The 23,234-nt window shown below is 36.4% G+C and overlaps 1 protein-coding gene across 1 annotated transcript in view; it reads right to left on the bottom strand.

The window, feature by feature from the left end:
* Positions 1–1,530: 1,530 nt before the first annotated feature.
* The window catches only part of CEP135 (centrosomal protein 135), a 36,518-nt gene continuing 14,814 nt past the window's right edge, over positions 1,531–23,234 (bottom strand). The window contains exons 13-25 of the mRNA XM_050895946.1: positions 21,619–21,696; positions 21,301–21,452; positions 19,080–19,195; positions 18,855–19,009; positions 18,303–18,358; positions 17,088–17,256; positions 13,810–13,920; positions 11,785–11,970; positions 9,999–10,208; positions 8,810–9,012; positions 4,524–4,628; positions 3,970–4,116; positions 1,531–2,154 (exon numbers count right to left, since the gene is read on the bottom strand). Of these exons, the coding sequence (XP_050751903.1) occupies positions 2,133–2,154; positions 3,970–4,116; positions 4,524–4,628; positions 8,810–9,012; positions 9,999–10,208; positions 11,785–11,970; positions 13,810–13,920; positions 17,088–17,256; positions 18,303–18,358; positions 18,855–19,009; positions 19,080–19,195; positions 21,301–21,452; positions 21,619–21,696 (1,710 nt within the window). The 3' untranslated portion in view covers positions 1,531–2,132. The remainder of the gene's footprint in view (positions 2,155–3,969; positions 4,117–4,523; positions 4,629–8,809; positions 9,013–9,998; positions 10,209–11,784; positions 11,971–13,809; positions 13,921–17,087; positions 17,257–18,302; positions 18,359–18,854; positions 19,010–19,079; positions 19,196–21,300; positions 21,453–21,618; positions 21,697–23,234) is intronic.

The following is a 23,234-nucleotide window of genomic DNA, read 5'->3' as shown; positions in this document are numbered from 1 at the left end:
AAAATGTATATAAAATAATAGTAACAGAAGGTAAAATGACAGCTTTACTGTAGTCTGAATATTAGCAATGTTTTAGTTCTAGAAAGCTGCACAGGCTTTGGTCACCAAACCGATACCAGTTTTATTATCCCACCTGTGCTCAATGATCCGCCAAGTCTTCATAATTGCTATTCACATAAGAATTACTATTAATTGAAGTGTTATGGTTTTAATTGCAATGTCAAAATGTATGGTTTTTGGTAAGATGAAATACAGTATTTTCAATAAAATGGAACACTCCCTCTTTTTTTTTTTAATTCAGATTCCAATTTTAAAGGGTTTATATACAAAATAAGATGTTTAAAAGTCACCACTGAAGACATCAAGAGCAGAACATGAGTTCTTTTCTCATCCTTACTGAACTGCTTCATCCTGAATAATTAATGTCAATTAGCATCAGTGGAAACTCCTAACTAAATTACAAACAGTATTAATACGTAAGTCACATTTAGAGACGACAATCTCCCCCTTCCTGTAACTGGCAAATGAGAGATCTAAAAAGTAACAAGTACGAGATGCACCCACTTTAAATAAACAATTCCTTCCGATGGCTCAGAAGCCTCATGTGGTACAAGTATCTTCAGGCACTTCTGAATGGGTGTTCTAAGTTGATTTTAATTAGTAAAATTTAATACATACGGACACATATTAAATAACAAAACTGACAAAACACAATATATGAAAAATAAAATATATCTATATAGCTTGCAACAGCAATTATTTATCTATGAATATATGAGACAATATTTCCAGTTAACACAATATTCTTTATAATTTCTAACTGTAACAATCTTAGTGCAAAACAGACAAAATCTAAAAGCAAAAAAAAGTATTTTTTTCCCCCATGTCATTTAATATGTTGTTTACACCTTAGAGATGCTTGTAATGTTAGCTGGTAATCACAGTTTTTTATTCAACATTAAGCAAGCAGGACACTACCTGTTGCCCACTGCGAGGATGTACAACAATACATCCTCCCACTTCTAGCCCTCTGCACAGTACCTATGAACACACGTCATGTCAGCCTGAGTGGCGTGTAATTATTAGAAAACTGTATGTTCTTGAATAGAAGAATGCTTTGATATACCATTACCTGCACAGATGGACTTTAAGAGCATATCGTAAGATTGTGATTGCTAACGGCATCTTACTTCATAGCCTAAATCTGAAATGCTCCTCTGCTAAATACACCAGATATTTTAAAGATTAGTTCTCACTGCATTTACCTAATATGTGTGTCACCTCTCCAACAGCTTGAGCTTAACTGTGCAAAAAATTCCAGGTTTTGTTTTGATCTTTGAAAACCAAAATTTGAAAAATACCTCCAGATACAATTTAAAAATTTGAATATAAAATACTTTAGAACTAATTTTATAATATTTAAAGGATTTCAATACATCTTTAAAAATATTATTTTTCTCTTCACTTTTTATTTAATATTGGGATAATATTTAAAATGCAATTTCACACAAAGATTAAACAAAAGGACATGAGTAGTTGTTAGATGACAAAAACATTAATAAAGAATAACTGATTTTTTTTTAATTAAGAAAAGGTACAGTAAAAAAAATGCATTCACAAAACAGATAATCAATACTTTTAAATACCATGAAGAATGACCTGTAAACAGAAAACACTTGTGAAAAGCCCAAACATAGAAAATCGTCATAAGTATAAAACATACACTGGCTCAGCATCTTTAAGATAATCATGGATGTTATTCTATGTTAGCTCACACAAAGAGGAACAAACTTCCGTAACCATATGAGATAAGCAAACAGAAATGAAATAGTAAAATGAAAACAAGAGATTGTCATATCAAGTACTTGTTTCCTTCTTATAATTATGTTTGCAAAATAGTAAAAAACTTGGCCAGCCTTGATACAAAACCCATCCAACAGCCAGCAAAAACTAGTCACCCCAGCCAGTTGGGAAAGCAAAATTTTCCAAAGTTGATGACTTCAGCGGTTCTCAGAAATTTCAAAGGTAATCACCAATTTGAAGAAAACAGAGGTAGAACACAAATCAGCCTTCATAATTTTCAAAAAAAGAGTCCTTGTAACAAGGTAATGCTTCAGTTGCTCAAGTACTGGTTATTCCTTGAAGCTCACATTTCTGGTGGAGGAAGAAAAAAATCTCAAAATAAAGCTATCTATTATATTTTACTAATGAATATTAGGATAAAAAGTAGTAATTAGATTTAGCCTCCTCATATTCTCTTCTGTTATTCCTGAATATCACCTATTCGCATATTATCTAAAACTCTACATTCAGTTCATTGACTCATTGCTCAAATGCTTAACAAAATAAATGTGAGACGAGGAGGAAGAGAAAATTTCTTGAGAAAATTAAATCAGATTAGAGAAAAAGACAGTTGTACTACTACAGAACAGTAATTACAGAGTACACTTTACTGTGGTAAGCTCCCAGGAAGGAATAAATAAGTAGGGTGAAAGATGGTGATAGTACTACTGAGATCATTCTAATGTAATAATCCATTGATTGGTTTAAAAGGCAAGATAGTAAAAAAATAAACTGCATATCAATTCAGTTGTTAAAACACACTTTCTTTAAAAGTACATATTTCATGAAAATGGGATATTTTCTGATAAGATACGGTACAGAGCTGTCATTGTTAAAACTAAGTACGCGAATAGTAGGATAAAAATAGTTCACTACGTGGTATTCTTCAAGTATAGCAACTGGACTATTTTTATTGCTCTTGGGACTCACTGTAAAGCAAGGAAGACTAAAGACAATTCTCTACTGATGATACTCATTCTCAGAAATATATTATCTATCATTTTTTCACTCAAAATGTTGATTTGCAATGTAACAGGGTTTGCCTAATGGCTCACCAGTAAAGCAAATGTCGCAACTGCTGTTTCATCCCCACTATCAATATCTCATTTGCTACAGTTTCCTTTTTTTGCTTTGCCCGAAAACTCGCAGAAGAAGAGGAAAATTGCTGACAATGTGGATCATGCCATGCCAACCTCAGTTCTCAGGCAGCCTCTGTTTTTGTTAGCAAATTAAGCTTAAGAACAAGCCACATGTATTTACCAACAAAAATAAAGCTTAAAATCATACCAGTTTGGAATTCTGTTTCTTGGAATTCAGCAGTTAGATAGATTCATGAGCTGTTACAGTATACTACATAGCTGTTACAGCACACATATTTCCTAAAACAATCACTGTTTATCTATCCCTGTCCTTCTGCTCTTCACCGCAATTTATTATGCAGTATAGGACAGACAGGATATAAAGTCAATAATCAGGCCTCTAACACGTAACTAACATCATCTAAACCAACAATGATCTCTAAAAGAACAAAAACGTCAGTGAAAATGAACAGGTGAGAGGTTGATTTTGATTTCTTTTTTATGGACTCTAGTGACCACGATCTTAGACATTCATAGCATTCAAGCACTGACAATGAAAAATGCATTAATTATTTTTAGGCACTTGTTTTGGAAACAGTTTCATCGAACGTGTAGGGTTCAAATGCATTTTAGTTGGACTCTCTCCTATGGAGTGTCTTTCCTTCATTGTTGTACTTGAGAGAATTTCATGGCATTTCTCTTAATATGAACCATTAGCTGTTTGAAGATAACTATTAACAATAATAAATTGGCAATATATATTTGGATATAATTAATGGTAATAATAAGCAGGCAATATATATTTGGAAGCTGGTGCAAGACCATTAACAAAACCAGGAATGGGAATCCATTACATTATATGGTCTTTGGAGAGCACTTTGCATCTATCATTTCCAATCAATATTTTATAGTAGGAAAGTCAACAAAAGAAGAACAGAGAAACACCTAAAGTGTGTAAGAATTTCATATAATTAAACAAGTATTATTTAGAAACAGTTTAAACCTAACTCTTAAACAGAAACAATCTGCTAAAATCAAATCGGCTTACTTTTCAGCTGCTGCTTGATCAGTTGTCCTTACAATGGTACGTTCTGGAGAATGTGAGGGAGACCTTAATGTTGAACTGAGAGGAGGTGAAGCACGTAGTGATGATGTAGAGAGACCATGTCGACGCATTTCCTGAATTGCACGCTCTCTACCAACAGATAGCAATTTCAGTTACTTAACACTTTGGTACTGCAGGATGTTAAAGGAAGAAAACATAACCTTTTTTTCCATATTTTTACTTGGTGATTTTCACAATACTTTGCAAAGAGCCTTGTTTTCTTGTAATGTCACTCAACTTCCTTCTTGTTTTCATGAGAAGGGAATTGTTTTTTTAGATGCAACAGTAAACTCACAAAATTTACAAAGGGAATTCAGAAACTGTATAAGTTTTTTTTCTTTTTTAATTAAGCAGTTTTCAAGATGAGAATATTAGATTTTGCATGACAGTAGGAACGCAATTTTCCATAAAAGTTCCTCACTATTGAAAAAAGCAACAGTTTTAAAAGTGAGAAAGAAGAAGTGAGAAGTCACCTCACTGAAAAAACAGCATCTTACCGTTCAAATCGTTCAGTTGTCAGTTGCCTTTTTAAAACATCACAGTCAGTCTGCAGCTGTGCAACTTTACTTCGAAGTATGGAAACCTCTCTATTAAAGCTGCCTCTAAAAAGAAATCATGAGAAGCAACAAAGTTTTCTTTGAACACCATCAGCTAGGAGCTTAGACAAACTAGAGCAAGATAAAACAAAACCAGGTATTGAACATGTTGTTTCACAGACCAAATCAAAGACAAATTAGAAGCAGCGAGAACCAAGTGAATGCAACAGAATGTTTCTGGTAGAACCTAAGGTGAGAAAGACGTGAGAAGCTGGCAAGCCTCTCACTATATCCTTACTACAATACATCACATTCTTTTTCAGACAAAGGTGAACACAAACATGTTTTTTAAAAACAGACAAAACAATTAAATCATTAATTTATTAATTTACTATCCTCTGTTGCAATGCGAGATGGTCTTTATGTGTACACTTAAAAAAAAGACAAAAAAATGCAATAACTATCCACAAAAAATACAAACATAAAAGATGTGGCTTCAGCAAAAATTATATCAAGTAGGCTGGAACAATCTGGCTAGCAATACACACAACTGAATCAAATCTAAGTAAAAGCTGTACTAATGCAAGCTCAGACCAGCAAAACCCAGAGTCTGAAAGCTTGTCAACTACACCCTTGGTGTTTGGGCCCAACTGTTTCAACTGCAAGAATCAAAAGGAAAAGCAGCCTTGAAAATCTTCAGTAACAGAATTAAATATACTTCTTAGCAAATCATCAGCTTGGACGACTTAATGCTTGGTTGCAAAACACCATTAATTGCATTATAAAGCAAGGAAAAAAAAAAAATCATTGAGCGTAAAATAAGTTGTCTAAACCAGAATCTAGACAGCTACGTAATGCCATAGAGTCTTCAAAGCCAATATGAGGTGGAGTGCTCAAAAGTGACTTCTGGAGAAACAAAGATGTACTAGTTTATTGCTAAAGCACTGGGACTTGAATTCTGAAAAACGAGTTCCACTCCTAGCTCAGTCACAGACTTCCTGTCTGGCATCCGCTGGTCTCTGACTCCAGGAAGATGCAAACTACTCAAGAGATTTGATCCAAAAAGAACCGCAGAATATTTTTTCCTGTGTTCCCTATTCATCAGTAAAATTCCTAGAATGGTATCTTGATCCAGTATGTTGAGAACAGACGCAGAAGACGAGGTCTCGATGGTATCTTATTCTAAGTCCTTCAGAGACAGGCATATGCTTTCAGGATGGAGGTAAGAATTCAGGCCCCAATAGCATTATTATAAAATAAAGAAAGAAAGCAAACAGTTTTGTGAGTTCTGAGGTTATTCCATGTCAATGACATTTAAACAAAACTAAGATCATGAAGTAAATCACTCAAAAATTAAGAAATATTTTAATTTGGAATCCCTATGCATGGTAATCATCATATAATAAGATTACATGATGATATACTATTTTTTCACAGGACATCTGGCTCTTTCACAGTAGATACAGATAGCTCTCAACAAGTAGTTTAGCTATTCAATATTCTCTGTTTATACTTAGTCACTGTAGAGCCTCAAGATCTCATTTACTGTACTATCACCCAAATAGCACTCTGAGTAACACAACTACTCGCTCTTCACAGAGCTCAAAATTACAGCACTGGAGAACTTCACAAGTTAAACTTAATTTTGAGAATCCTTCTGAAGTCAGAGGTTGTATCAGTACCATTTTATAAACAGAGTGGAAGTGCAGGCACAATAAGGCCAAAACTGTAAATAATGTTCACAAATATTGACACACGATTTTTGTCAGTTACAACTGAAATTTTGCCAAGTCAAATGAATTCTTATATTTCGCAAGACACAAACATAATTGTCACATACTTCAGTCACAGCTGTGAGCATTTAAAGCTCCTGTTTAGACTGCAACTACTACAAACCAAATAGTAGAAAATAAGGTATATACAACTAGTTCTCACACCTGAACATTTGCCTAGCAACATGCAGAACCTTTGAGATAAACAGAGGAAAACAATTCAATAGAACAGCCACTATTCCTCCAAGAGAACATTTTCCTTCTTCCTGCATTATCCCATCCTATTAACAATGCAAGTACTGACATGTACAACAAACAAGAAAGGAACCCTACAATGTGTGTGGAAGAAAAATTGTGAAAAAATTACTATGAAGTTATTTAAACTGAGTTTTATAATGTTTGTACACAAAGAAGCTAAATTAAAGTTAAATGAAAACCTCCTTCTTTCTTTTTTGGGGTTTTTTTTTTTTGTGGTTTGGGTTTTTTTTTTTTTCTTTTTGTAACTTTCACATTTAATTTCATGGTCAGGACATTCCATTAGTTTATTTCTTTGTATGCAATTAACTTTTTTCCCCCCAAGTAAACAAAACTCAGCAACTCTAAAACATGAAGCAATGAGTTGCACAGGGGCGATTAATAGCGTCGTCATCTACAGATTCATTGAGATCACTGCTACTTGAGGTGGACCATCGTCAGTGGTAAGTTGTAGCCTTTACGTAAATCAACCAAAAGCATTTTTCTTGCACATTTGCGTCACCAAGTTAGAGATAGCTTTTAACTGTTTAGGTATGCTATATTCTATGTCTCATAAGGAAGCATTATCTGTCCTTCTACCTTCCATATGTTTCCTTTCTCTCCCTACCTCAGTGTTTACTAAGTGGGTGTATCTGTTTTTCTTTTTTTGAAATTCTACTTTGACTTTACTCTTCACCACCATCTACATTCAGCTGCTACTCCTCCTTCTTGCTATTTAATGCAGAGATACCACTACAGTCACTGGCTAATGTATCCCCAGGAGAATTATCATGTCATGACACATACCACGGAAACTTCAAACTCCCTGCTCCATATCATGAAGAAAATTTTTTAAGTCCCCTACTTCTCTCATACATTGATTTCATATACACAAAATATCCCCCCCTTAACTTCATTGTTCCAAACAGATTAGCCTTTCTTCTGTAAGAGTGTCAAAAAGTTATTTCTACTCTAGGCAGATGCAGAGCATAAGAAGTTGCAGTTAGCTATAATGGAAAGTGCTGGCCACATTTAGCATAGGTGTCAGGTTCAGTTCCGTTTATATTTCAAAGGAACAATAAATGATACAGGACTTTTTCCTTAACAGTTAATATTAATAGCAGCAAAAGTACTTTTGCTTTTTTAAAGCACTGTGACTTCACTATTTATTATGTAAGTGATTCTTACTTTAATCAAAGTAAGGACAACACGCATCTTCAGTAGGTACGCAATTCACATTTACTATGGATTTAATCTACTTGGTATTTTTTTGTGAGCAGCACACATATGTTAAAGTTTTACTTTCAATTTGCTTCGAGATGCTTGATGAATCCATGTTGTTCTAAAGGAGTTAGGACTTCAGAATACTCTCCAATATAAGAACATAAAACATAGTTCAAGACTAAGAAAATTTGTGTTCTATTAATAATTAAACTCATAGTTAAACTCTTCAAAGCCAAATAAAAATATGACATTTTGCTTAAAAAGCAGAGTTGAATTAGATTGCTTTCTGAAGCTAAGAAGAAAATCAGAACCTGTGAGAGAGGTGGTTATATATTTTGAGAACTGATACATTCTGATGCAAAGGTTAAATATCCAAATCATTCTGCAATGCATACATACATTTCTAGATGTACTCAACAGCTAAAAAAATTTACAAATTATCATGGGTTGGCTGGTTCTGTAGTGAAAATAATGTCTGCAACAGATCAGCTACCTCGCCATTAGGTAGTTATGTCCACTAAGAGGCTCAGAAGGAAAGGATTTTAGTGATTGCACTGAAAAGATGGCAGAGTTATATCAGACAAGTGAACTTCAGGAAAGGTATCACCTCCTGTGCCTGACTGATGTGAGACAGTCATGACCAGCAGAGAAAGTGAAGCAAGCTTTCTGGAGTCAGACTGGGGACAAATCCAGAAAGAAACTGAGCACTTATGCTCAAGACTGTGAAAACTCGGCAGGGTGTTCCTTCCTTTTAGAGTAGGTTTCCTGTAGAACTCCTGTTTAAGTTTACTGCTTGTACTAAACTGATGTCCACCAGAGTGCTCCTTAATGAAAGCAATATGAAAGATCTGTAAAGAAACTTTAAGTAAATGATGCCATGAAAGGCCAAAAGACATTGTTGCAAAAATCTGCTCAGCCATACTGAACATCAAGAATTTTACTTTGTGAATCAGTGTTGTCACACAAAAAGTTTCTTTGTAAACCACATAACACATACATACACTTGTTAAAACTTACAGTTTGCTCTCGGCGAGTGTTAGCTTGTCTTTCAATAACTGAATTTCAGCATCCTTCTCATGGGATGTTAAATGGTTCTGAAATTCTTTGTCTCTACTAGTAGCCAGCAATGTTTCAAGATTCTGAACTGTAAGTCTCTCACTGGATAACTGCTTTTTCAGCAACTCTGCTTCTGATTTTCTATCTTCTAATTCACCTAGAACCTAGGGCACAAATTTTATACATTATTAATACACTGGTTTACAAACACACAGAGTTCTGTTTCATGAAGAGTTGTTATAAAAACTGAAATGATCGAAGTTTCATAGAAGTGAATAGGAAACTGAGCTCACAAAACAAATTAAAGCCTATAATTATTTAAAACTATACTTAGTTAGAAACTATTCAAGCTGTTCAAATGTTTTACTGGGAGCTGGATTACTGAGTGCTGGAAATGCTTAGGTAAGTACCCGGAACACTAATTGGCTTTTAACAGCAGCAGGCTTTTGCACAAGTAGAAAAATATTATTTACTACACTTCGTTCTATTCGACTAGCTTAGCTCCCAATTAGCTTCTTGACTTTTGCTGAAAATGTAGGAATGCTTGTTTTCCTCATCAGTTCTATGAATATAAACAAATTCTGTGGGGATGAGAAATACTGTTCTCAAGGTCTTGAATATTACAGTAACATAAAGTCTGACCAAGTCACTAAGTAAAGACACAACAATCAGCTGTAAAGAAAAAAGTTCAGAAGTTATGGATATTTAGAACTGTTTAAACTATTTCAAAATATTTAATGAACTTCAGCTGAATCTAAATTTCAATTTAATTGAAAAAATCCATTAGGGAAAAGTCTTTAATATCTAAATAAGAAGTGCGCTATTCACTTTTTATAAAAGTTGAAAATTTGAGTAAATTAAACAACAGTACATAAAACCAAATAAATACAACTTGTCTCTGTGGTATAGCAAAAACTATTACTGCCACATTTTGTAGTGATAATGAGTGAAAAAAACTCCCTCTTTTTGTACAAAAAACACAGATATAGATCTGGATACTGCAAAATTTATAATTTATATATAAATGCAAAACTAGTGATGTAAGTTAACTCAGCTTGCTCTCAGAAGTAATTTATTCTTTTCTCCAAAAAACATTAAAGCAAAGGAAGATATTTTATTGTAGCAAATTAAATTTGCCTTTGCTGCTTACCCTTTCATAATCCATGCTTTTGGATGTCAGCTGTCGAGATAGCAGTTCTTTGTCAGACTCAAGTTTCACACAGAGTTCCCTCACAGAAGCCAGGTCCGCCAACACAGAAGACTTATCCCGATTTTCACGTTTAATATCCTCTTCCAGTTTGGACATATTTTTTGTAATAGAGGAGATCTGAGATTCATATGCTTGATGTGCAGCGATATGCTAAACAAAGACAAATATGGATACCCCTTCAGTGTTAAAAGTTGAGTTAACAGCTCTCTGTTGGATAACAGGGTTTTTTCAAATACTTTCTTTTCGCTTCAAAATTAACTTTCCCTATAAAATTAATTTTATATTACATTCCTTTCCTCTCCTCTCCCTAAATCACAGCGAAGAACAACTAATAAACCATCTCTGCAATTTTTAATCACCATCTTGAAGAATTATACAAGGACTATACAACAGTGGAATGAGGCTGGATTCCAGCTTCAGAAGAGAATTAAAAGCTTAAAACCCCCAAAATACAATCTATTTTTTACTCAGCTTACAATATTAAAGTCTCTAACTCTTTTTGGCTAATTAAAAGCATGAGACAAAATATGGTTGTCCTGGTTTCGGCTGGGACAGAGTTAACTCTCTTCTTAGTAGCTGGTACAGTGCTGGGTTTTGGATTTAGTGTGAGAATAACGTTGATAACACGCTGATGTTTTAGTTGTTGCTAAGTAGTGCTTATCTTAAGCCAAGGCCTTTTCAGTTTCCCATGCTCTGCCAGCAAGCAGGCGTGCAAGAAGCTGGGAGGGAGCAGAGCCGGGGCAGCTGACCTGAACTAGCCAAAGGGATATTCCATACCATGGAACATCATGCCCAGTATATAAACAGGGGGAAGTTGGCCGGGAGGTGCGGCTCGGGAACTAACTGGGCATCGGTCAGCAGGTGGTGAGCAACTGCATTGTGCATCACTGTTTTTTTCTCTCTCCCCCCCCCCCTTTTTTTTTTTATAGTCCTTTTCATTACTATTATTATTATTATATTTCATTATTACTATTGTTAGGATTATATTTTACTTTAGTTATTAAACTGTTCTTATCTCAACCCACGAGTTTTACTTTTTTTTTTTTTTTTTTCTTTCCTCCTCCTCACCCCACTGGGAGGGGGAAGGGGGAAGCAGCTGCATGGTGCTTAGTTGCTGACTGGGGTTAAACCACGACAATGGTCAATCCACAACTATTATACTCTAAAACTTCCTTGATCTCCATGAAGTTATGGCTTCTAAAATATAAACCTCATTATTTTCTATGCTATTGGTCTATGTTTTGGTATTATGGAATCCTGATTCTGGATTTGGACTTCTACTACCAGATTTTTACCTTTACTCCAGCCACCAATGCTTCAAATACTTCATTCAAAGCTTCAAAGAAATGTAAGAACTAAGCTTACAAAATACTCATAAAGCTAGCTGACAAAATACTCATAAAGCTATATGCAAATATCTTGAAGCAACTAAACAAAAGGTTCTTACAGAGACAATAACATAATAGCAATGATCACCCAACAGAAGAGATCTAAAAGTATTAAAATATACGCTGTGATTCTAATTGTGGGAAGGCAGGGAAGGGAGAAGGAAAGCATGTCTAACCAAACTCAGTTACTGTTTCAAAAACTCAGTGTCCACATTTGAAACATTCACGTATAGGAATTATTTTCCATTAAAGCATTAAAAATAGTATGTTAACTTTATTAATAAACACTTGAATGTATCCCACTTTCCTTGACAGAATTTCATTGCACAAGTTATTACCCCTTGAATCTCTTTTTCTAGAAGTTCTACTCTCTCTCGAAGATGTCTCCGATCTGTATCTACAGAAAGGAGTTCAAGTCGTATTGAGCTGCTTTCTCCTTCAGCTTGATGAGCCTTCATTTCCCAGTCTTCAGCTTGCATATGGAGCATTCGGAACTTCTCCAACAATTCTTGGTTTTCTTTTTCCTAAATGAAACAGTAAATCACTCTGCAATGATCAACATACCTTCAAGTTGCTTGATCTTATTTCATGCCTACTCCCTACAATATCTTTTTTTTTTCCCCCAGAAGAAAGTAGATCTTTCTCCATTTTCTTAATCCCACTATCTGGCAATTACTAAAGGGCATCATCCCTTCTGCAAGTCCAAATAATAAATAGATACAGCGATGGCATTCAGTTTTATTAAGTGGAAGTATTTACATTTAGCAGTTGTTAATAAGTTTCAAGGCTCCCAGGGGAGGGGTTATTTTGGATCTCTCTGCATTGTCAAGGGTCACATTACTGAGGTGTACCGATCCTAGTGCTGCCCTTTCCAAGAAATTCCAGCAGGAGTCCATTTTCAGCTCTTTTACTTACTGCGCTCTTACAAATATTTATATTACAGCAGTGCCTGAAAGACTGATAACCTATCCGGGCACATACACCTAAGCAGTCTATCATAAAAGTACAAAACTGCAAGCTTTAGTGCTTACAAGTTATGCAGTGACAGAACAAACGTTGCTTGTGAATTTTAATTTGGCCCAACTGCAAGTGCATATTATAAGGCAGTGATTAATTTTTCTTCTTTATTTAGCTCCATTCCCTTCTTCCCCTGTTCAGGTACTGCACAGCGGGATAAGCATGTTGTTAGTATGAATCAGATTTATCTAATGAGGAAGTCTACTGGTTCTGAAATTCCTTCTGTGTTTCCTGCAGAACTTGGAAGGTGCAGACAGAATGAGGCAGGGCACTCGGAAACAGAAACTCCTGATGAAGCAAGTGAACACTGTGCAGAAAAGTAAATCCTTGTCTCCACAGGCAACATCCAGATGTAATACTAGACAAATCCCTGAAATCAACCTTTCATAATTGGTCACTGGCTGTATATTCTACAGCTTCTTGGTACCTGACTTGAATAACTGGATTCTCATTTGCCAAAGATGTGCAAAACATCTGTAGCTGAAGTGCTTTGGACACATGATACATTACAAAATTCTTAAAAACTAAACTTCAGGTGTTTTAAATTGAGAGTTCTAAGCTAACATACTACTGATCTTAATTTTTTCTCTATGCTTCAGTTTATACTTGTAAAAAGTGGTTGAATTGACATGCATTCATCTAGACATGCAAGTCAAAGTCAGATCAAAACTCATTCTTTCCTATTCAAAGTCACATAATAAATTTGCCAGTTCATGTTGTCTTGACATAAATTCTGTTTGTTTTAAACAATTATAAGTTTTAATTCACACCCGTCACACTTTGGAATCCAAGTATCAGGATAAAAGACACTTAACAAGAGCACTGTTCTGTCAGTACAGCAAAAACTCTGAACTCTTATCATTCATAAGTGTGCTATTTTTACACTTTCCTGCAGAACTACATATAAAATTTATCTTTTTTAAAAAAAGTGTAAAATATGAAAAACCATCGCATAAGCTGCTTGTTGCCTACAATCATGAAATGGTACCAGCTATTTGACTAGTTGCCTTGTCAAAACTCAAAAAGCAAAACCAAATCATGTTTGAATGTTTTTGTCATTCTCCAGTGTTATGGCCAACTGAAACATAGTCAAAGAAATTGTGATGTGCCAGAATTTATCAGGGCTTCAGATCTACTCAGGTTTTATATGAATCCACTAGTAGCTTGAAACATTGCAGAGGAAAGAAGAAGAAAAAAAAAAAAAGGAAATGGGACAGGCAGGGAGAACGGGACTCAAACCATACATTTCTTAATTTGTTTATTGTATCCTAGTGAGCATGTGTTATACTCTAAAGCCAATGGATTTGTTGAAAACAGTAATGACTGCCTACAGATTATACTTTTACCTTCGAAGCCATCAAGGTCTCAAATCTGGAAACTTCAGTTATGTAATTATGAACCCTGGTTTTCATTTCTTCTTTTTCATGGAGTACATCTTCAAGCTCAGTACTGATAGCCTAAAGAGATTACATAAAGGCAAAACTGCATTAGAGTAAATTAATCGCTGTATATTACTGTATCAGACTAAACCAAAGTAACTGCATATGCCCTAGATTTTATTCTATTCTACCTGTAAGTAATTCAGTCAAAGCCCTTTGGGATTTGTAGGGTTCAGAAATATCCCCTATTACCTTAGATACACCAAAGAGTTTTCCAGGCAAGAATAATCACAGAAAACAATGAATACCATACCAGTTCGTAAAATCTGCAGCTTCCCTGATGACACACCCTACTGATCTTTGGAAAATTCAACATACAGATGTTTGGGAACTGGGATTTTTCTAGCCTTAAGATTCACTATCCCTGAGCGAGGGCAAGTTTTGTGTCACTAGAAAGTCAACTTTAAAATAAACATTCTTTTGTTATAAAGTAGAATTGCAAGATAAAATAACTAAATGCATTATTGAGATTATATTTAGACATCAAAAATGCACCATGGAATTTGTCTGAGATGTTGGAACAGCTAACTCTGTCCCTCTTAGGTTCAGGTCTCACCTTTCTCTGAGTCCTCTAGCCCAGAGAGCCAAAAGGCAAGTATCTTCTTCTATCCCCACTATCAAATGTGGGGGAAACAGAGGATATTGCCTTATTTCTTTCCCGTCTTCTTTTTGTGATTTAATTAATATTACTGTGTGCCTTATTTAGCATATGCTGAAATCAGTCTGCTTGTCTCTGTGGTAGCCTTCCCCAGCACACTGGGAAAGCTTGAGTCATCACATTATGATAAGACTTAATATTTCATCTTATTAGATACCTGTGAATGTCATCTCTAATTTCAATAATACACCCACATATCTATGTATTGTACCATAGGTTTTGCAAGAACTATTCAGGGTACTACATCACTTACTTAAAACATCTTGCTATATTGTACTTTGTAGCTTCAGACTCAGCCAGGTTGACCGAGGGAGACTGAAATAAATTGTTTAGCTAACAAGGCCCTGATTATTTTTAGTGTTGGGATTTACAGTGAATTCAAACAACCATTTGTATCTCGGCATCAAAATTGTACAAGGCAGCTGAGTCTCCTGATGAGCTGCAATAGTTGTATTTGCTATACAAACTGAATGTAATGAGTTGCAACAAAATTCTGGGCTAGCTCTTTGAATCACATTCACATATTCTCTACAGTCTTTCTAATGTTTAGGCCAATAAAAAACGTTACGTACCCTATAAAACACTGGACATTTTTGTTATATATTGTCCATACGCACACTCTATTGTACAGGGACATCCATGTCATGCACTTGGAGCTGGGAGGCTTTTGGTCAGCAGTAACCAGCTGGTGCACAAAACCAACTCATTATTCCTCTGAACTATGTGAGGGATTAACAAGACTGAATGCACTTCAGGCTCTCCAAGCCATGGATCCCAGACCCAGAGAATCCCAAGGAAGAAGAGATGGAGCAATGATGATTGGGAAGAGTGCAAATGGACATATACTATATAAGCCCCTTATGCTCTTGAAAGAATGAGCCTTGCACACCAGTGGTTGGTTTAACTTGAGGACCCCTGGAGAACATCTCAAGACGAAGATGCCACAAGAATAATAATGATTATAACCAAACAGTTTAATTCACTGAATCTCTCAATTATTTCTGTCTTGCAAAATTTTTACTTAACCTACACCATTGACTTGAGATAGCTCGTCTTTCACTAAAATATTCAACGATAGCCTACGGAAATAGGTAATTCCTCAAGGCATTAAAGACGTTATTTCAACTTTGATTCCGTAACTGACATAAGTTTAAGTCATGCCTTTATAGCATGCCCTTGACAAGGAAATGTATTTAGCCATCAGCAGCTGAGGGGGACTGTATAGCTCCCAACTGGAAAGCTGACCATGAATACACATGAACCAGCTCACTGGGCAATCACAACCCACTTCCCACCTGCTTTTTGGCCTAAAGCTACTGACTGGCTAGCTGTTAGCAAGGAGATACATTATGACTCTGAACTACTAGAGAGCTAAGGAAAGATGAAATCATATAAAACTAATACAAGTAAAAATATATAACATAAAACTCTGCAAGCAGTCAAAGTACCTGAACAGAATCTCCACAAAAAACAAAACCCACACAGAAAAAAAGCTGCAATATACAGCTGAACTCTCAGATACCACCTCACCATGACACCTACCTTACCAATGCAAAGACAATCCAATAAGAACATTTCTCGAGGGAAATAGATGGCACTTTTGAATTCACCATCTAAAAACCCCACACAACCTCGACACAATGGAAAGGGAACCCCTCCTATTCCCATCGACTGTGCATCCTTATCCATTCCTGAAATCAGGAAACAAATTCAGACTATTCAGGACTATCATACCTTAAAAATAAGTTTTCTTCAATACCTCTGTCTTGTAGCTTTTAAGCCCTCTTATATTTTCTCCCCCAACATTAACCCTTCCTAATTCATCAGCGAAAGCAAAGTTCCTGCAGAGCAACACGCATGAATGGCAACTAACCTTGCCAGAACTGGAAATTAAAACCTGCCAATACCTCTTTACAGCCACCATTACCAAGGCTCACAGAACACAAACATTAAAATCTACATTCCAAAACATTCTAATCTCAAAACGTGGCATAGCTCACTCAATACATCCAATGCTTCATGGAAACTAGATTGATGAAACTAAGAATCACTATGAATGAATTCAGATGTGCTAGCAATCTCCTCCCTCTCCCTTTCACCTGACCAATAACCTGCTTTTGTGGTTTCTTGCTCTCTCTCAATAATCCCTGTTCCACAGATAATAAAACCCAATTTTTACCAATTAAATACCAACTACCAAGTGATACAAGCAAGTAACATAATTTCATTGTAGTAGAAACAATTATGTCCTAGGTTTATTTTCTTTAGATTTCTTTTTTAATCTGGGGAAGGGTGACTAAACTGAAAGCTTGTCTATTTCTCCCCCACTGTATTGACTATGCTTAAGTATCTTAAATAATTGCTTTTACAGTTTCTGCCCAGTCATTTTTAATATCCCAGTGTTCAAGAAATACCAATAATTAAACATACCAAATCAAAATTGAGGATATAGCTGTTTTGATGTACCACTATATATAAGCAAGCAATAAATAGTTTAATACTTCACTATTACGTACTGCCTTCATACCTGGTTTTCTCTGGCCATTGTAGCTAGGTCATCTTGCAATCGTCTGTTTTCCTTCAGAGCCATTTCCTTTACTCTTCCTGTTTCTGCAAGCTCTACGTGGGACGTATCAAGCTGGTGATGTAAGCTAGATATCTCACGGTCTCTGTTGCTTAGCATGTCCTTCATCTGGCTATCAAGTGAAAATCTTATGTAAGTTGTCCCTTCTTATACTATACCACATACTGCTGAAAATGATCAGACCTGGATTTTGGATATGCAAAACTTTGTTTGTTTTTTTTTTAAATGGTAAAATTCTTGCTCTCTGAAAGCTGACAAACTGAGTCTAAACATAAACATAAGCTAAGGATGTAAAATGTCAATGTGCACAAATAAAATGGAATTAATCTTCAACTTTGAAGATGTATCTGGTAAGATGTATCTTCTTACGCAAACATCAATTACAGATACTTATGTTTATCTGTGTTTGGTAGTGGCTACGGTATGTCAGCCATTGCATATTTTATAAACCATAAAGGAAGAAGATAGATAGCTTACACTTGAAAGACAACAATCAAAAGAGTAAGGAAGAGATTAAACAAAAAAGTAGAAATGTAAATATGTATGAATTTAAGTAAACTTTTGCATTAGTTTTTTGCCACAGATACTTCATGCATCAATGTACCAAATATTCAGTTACACTGGTCTTCAGATATTTAAATATTAGTGTTTCAATATTTTCTTTTAAAAAGCTATAGTTTGAAAAGTCATGCTTAATAAGAGGCAAGAAGGAAAGATCAGATGAAACCCAGCTAAAAACTACATAAATATATTTTAATTAAGACTGTACTGGCAGCTTAAGCTGGAAGAATTAGCTTGCCAATAATTAAGCATTCAGCTCTGTGTTTTACTTGGGTCAATCTAACAATATCTAGTGGAGTACTTAGAATACTAAAAAGCTACTTCTTAACTGAGAATTAAGAAATGTTACCAATTTAGGAAAATAAATATAGACAAACAGTTGTTAATGGCTGTCTTAACAGTATCTTAGCAGCCTGCAATATAATCGCAGTGGAAGTCTCTTCAAAAGTTGTGGACATCCTTCTCAACACACTACGCTCCTTTACTTGACTTAAACAGAATTAACTCCATTTCACCAAAATAACTAAAATAGCCATCTACTTTAAAACCACTAGATAAAATAAAACCACTGAAGAAGGCATCCTAGTCTTTACTTACTCTGTTGAGGACTCCAGATCAGAGAGAGTTAGACGTAAATGAGTAATTGTTTTTTCCTACAAAAATAAAAGCCAAAATTGTATTAGGTATTATTATATTGCAACATAACAGGATACTTCAAGTTAAAGAACTGTACATTTAAACCTTTATTTTAACCCTTCACCAATAAGTAATTGCATCTTTGCACATTCAAATTTCCAAGCTTCTTTTCTTTACCGAGAAAGGACTGTCTTGTCATGAAAAGATGGACGTCAGCTGTAGATTCTGTCACCTCAGGGTAGAACCTTATATCCCAATAAATACCTCCAAGTGCAAAATGCAAAAAATACTTCTTTATTTTCTTGGAGTGTTTAGGGAATACACTAACAATCATAATTAAAATGCTATTGAGTTGGCAAATGACTCTTTGTATTGGCTATGTCCAAATATAGCATTTATGTGATGCCTAGAGCTCTGCACAGGCTTTGTTGTCAAGGCAAAATGTCTCCCTAAAACATAACTGCTTTAAAAATCCCCAGATGGACTGCAAAGTAGTACTTTTACTGCACATACCTTGTTAGCTAAGTTGTCATCTAAGCATGCAATTCTTTCTGTTTTTTCATCTACGACTTCTTGAAGACTGTCCTTTTCTTTGTCCAAAAGAGTAATAGTATTTCTAAGCACATTGACTGCTTCATCCTGTGAAGTGCTCCTCTGGTTTAACCTATCTATAAATAAAAGAATAAGTACTTTCTATTTTAAAAGCAGGAAATAAGCATAAAAATAACAAGTGATTACCTATTTCCTCCTCTAGCTTTACAATTTCTTCTTGAGCTGATTGCAGTTCATCCTTTTTGAGGGACAGTCGGTGCTGTAAATCTTCAACAGACCTCTGGAGTTGGTCATTTAAGAGCCTGGAAAATCAGTATACAGTTGAAAGAAGTTTGAGACCTATTCAGGGTCAACAACTTATGGCGCTCAAGTTGCCTGAAGTGCTGGAACAGTTCCAGTGTAACCTCATGATAGGGTTATGTCATACCAACCAGCAGGACGGGGTCGTGTCCTACTAACCATCCCTCTGGGAGAGAGGGGACCATTAAGGACTGCTGAGGCCAACACCACTTGGTTGCTCTGGACCCCTGCAGCAAGTCCACCTCAACACCATTCCAAAATGGAGCAATGGAACCTTGGTGGAACCACCATGATAATCTGAAACATTCACTTCCTCAGATTTCTGTTACTCTTCATCATGTAACTCTTGTTACTTGTGTCTTTTGACTCTTTGCTTTATAAAGATACTGATATGTAGCTCATAGCAGTGATTATCAGCCACACCACATTTTAAGCAGCAACCAAATTGACAGCTACAGTTCTGATCCTACTTTTAAGAAATACAGAGCCTGAAAGATATACGAAAGCATCTACCTACATAGTTGTTTTGCTTAGCAAGAAATATCAGTGACCTGGGAAAAAAAATGCAAAACGAAACTCCAAAGTAATTAAATGGATTATTTACAAAACAGGTCAGGAAATTAAAATCCCTCTGAAGTGGGATCCCACAAAAGCTAGAGATGCTTTTCATTTAAAAAAAAAAAAAAAAAAAAAAAAAAAAAAAGACACCAATGTGGAATACAGCATGTCTGCAGATAAAGATTGCTCTCACTCAGTATAGAGTAAAACTTTAGAGGGGGAAAAAAAAAAAAAACGGGGGTGGTGGTGGCCAAAAACAACTATAACAAACTGCCACCATGCACAAAGTAGAACCAAATGCTGAAATGACTGTAGCCCTACTCCTCCTTGTCTCCTCCTTCTTACAATATCAGTGCTTTCCACTAGAATTACAAGGAACCTAACAAGATACTTCACTTTTATGAATGTTGTCACAATTTTACCAAAAATATACTAATTGTTTTACTAACAGCCTTTTTTGTGCAATTGGGAGCATTAGATGAACTCCCAAGGCCTGCTTCTCAGCTTTAGTTCTTCATAGTTATCCACTCTGCTATTGTACTGTTATACAGTGCAGTACAGTACTGTTCAGGTGTGCGGGGGGGGTGCGTGTGCGGGGTGTGAGCCACAGACCCTGGTTTCCCTCATAAAACATCCAAGGGATCTCATCTACAGCATTACCTACCCTGTAGTGATCTCTTACATCAAAGGCTCTCATTTCCACCTAAACCAAATACAAGATTGCCAAATTTCTGCCCAGATTTATTCAATACTCTATTTCCACTTTCTCTAAGCTGCCTTCTTGTTCCATCACATCTAGATAGCTGATGGGAGCTCCTTTCTAAAACAACTCTAAAGGAGTGCAGCAATGATCCTGCAAGTTTAAATAGGCCTTAAAAACACATGGGTATACTTCATCCTCCATTTCTGAGCAAGTTGTTCAAATCCCCACAGACTGTGTCTATGGATCGTAAGATGTCAACTCTCAACACTGTAGTATGCGTGTGACAGTATTAGCATACGAAAGAGAGTGACACAAGAAAAACAGCTCAAGTCAAATGCCATTACAGAATGACTCTCCATGAACCACTCAATTGGGGAATATCAATGCCTAATGCTTGGCATAGAATTTTCAGTATTACTGACAACTCTGTAAAACTGGCACAATTTGGTCCTACTGCTGCAGTTTGCAAAGGCATCTGTCTTCCTTTTAACAAACAGCATTTGGAAATCCTTTTAAAAATTTTATGTTCTACTACATTCATAAGCAGAGAACATGGTTGTTAGAAGAAACAATTCTAGAAAGAGGAGAGAATTTTCATTCACAATTAGCAATAAAAATTATCAGTATATCTGGTCACCAAATAAGTCCAGGAGGACCTTGCTGTGAAAAGCCACCACAGCACTTTCCTTACTCATGTTTACTTTTCCTTAAGACAAAAACAGTACCAAGTGATTTTGAAAATATTTTATGGTCTTTCCCAGGAACTCAACTCTGCTATACAGTCATAGAACAAACAACATTATGTTAGCATCTGTGAAAGACCACCATATTTTGTATTAGACTTACTGAAGTGAGCAAATCTCAGCTTTAAATTGAGAAGAATCATCAGATGTCTGGGCAAGTTTACTGGACTTCACTTTTAACTCATTTTCCAAAGAGTTTATTCTTTCTTTCAGGATAGAGACTGTAGTCTTTAGTTCACACCTTTCCATCTCAAACTGCAATTTAAAAAAAAAAATAACCAAACATGTTATTGTTGTAGAAAGCTATCACAACTTGGCTTTTGAATAGATTTAAGTTGAAAACAGCTAACAAATTTAATTGCTTGAAAAGTCGATCCTATTTTAGAAGTAATAAAAGCTTACTTCCTAAAAATGCACTTACTCCTTGAATATTATTCTCCAGTTCTGAAATATCATGCTGCATCTTTGATTTTTCAAGGTTAGCTGCTTCTTGCTGAATCTGAGATAGAAATACAGAATTACATGTAATGAGATACACATTTTTAGATTTAACCATAGAAATTTAAGCTTAATGTTTCAGAAAACATTGCTCTACATTCTCTACAGACAAAATGATTTGTCTGTTCTCTGGCTTCTGTGCATAAGTACAGTGAAATTATTAAACAAACTCTCAAACTTCCTAGAAATGCCCAAGATAAGTGTTTTTATGCAGATATTTCAAAGGGGCACACATACAAAATGTTGGTAGTCACCTACAAGAAGAAAGGGTGCAGCTGGAAGCACATCTCTTCCACTGCATGCACATACGTTAAGCAAAGAAGTCAGTTACTGCCACTGCATTCAGATACACTACAGTTTTCTGTTTTTGTGGTAGTAAATCAAACTATGGAAACATTCATCGTACAGTCAATCTTGACATACGTTGTCTTTGGATCAGTCCATTAATACGATTTTAAATTTCTGAATTTTCAGGATGTTTTAAAAACCTATATACATTATATTCATGTGGGTTGACCCTGGCTGGATGCCAGGTGCCCACCAAAGCTGCTCTGTCACTCCCCTCCTAAGCTGGACAGGGGAGAGAAAAATATAACGAAAGGCTCGTGGGTCGAGATAAGGACAGGGAGATCACTCACCAATTACCGCCATGGGCAAAACTGACTCGACTTGGGAAAACAAATTAATTGATTACCAGTCAAATCAGAGTAGGATAATGAGAAATAAAACCAAACCTTAAAAACACCTTCCCCCCACACCCCCCTTCTTCCCGGGCTTCACTTTACTCCTGATTTTCTCTACCTCCTCCCTCACAGCGGTGCAGGGGGATGGGGAACGGGGGTTGCGGTCAGTTCATCACACATTGTCTCTGCCACTCCTTCCTCCTCAGGGGGAGGACTCCTCACACTCTTCCCCTGCTCCAGCATGGGGTCCCTCCCATGGGAGACAGTCCTCCATGACTTCTCCAATGTGAGTCCTTCCCACGGGCTACAGTTCTTCACGAACTGCTCCAGCGTGGGTCCCTTCCACGGGGTGCAGTCCTTCAGGAACAGTGTGGGTCCCCCACAGGGTCACAAGTCCTGCCAGCAAACCTGCTCCAGCGTGGGCTTCTCTCTCCACAGGTCCTGCCAGGAGCCTGCTCCAGTGTGGGCCTCCCACAGGGTCACAGCCTCCTTTGGGCATCCACCTGCTCCGGCGTGGGGTCCTCCACGGGCTGCAGGTGGATATCTGCTCCACCGTGGACCTCCATGGGCTGCAGGGGGACAGCCTGCCTCACCATGGTCTTCACCATGGGCTGCAGGGGAATCTCTGCTCTGGTGCCTGGAGCACCTCCTCCTCCTCCTTCTTCACTGGCCTTGGTGTCTGCAGAGTTGTTTCTCTCACATATTCTCACTCCTCTCTCCGGCTGCAATTGCTGTTGCGCAGCAGGTTTTTTTCCCCTTCTTAAATATGTTATACCAGAGGCACTACCACCATTGCTGATGGGCTCGGCCTTGGCCAGCAGCGGGTCTGTCTTGGAGCCGGCTGGCATTGGCTCTG

The sequence above is a fragment of the Gymnogyps californianus genome, chromosome 4 (genome assembly GCF_018139145.2).
Source record: "Gymnogyps californianus isolate 813 chromosome 4, ASM1813914v2, whole genome shotgun sequence".
Lineage (NCBI taxonomy): Eukaryota > Metazoa > Chordata > Aves > Accipitriformes > Cathartidae > Gymnogyps > Gymnogyps californianus.
This window is presented reverse-complemented; position numbering and strand designations above follow the sequence as displayed.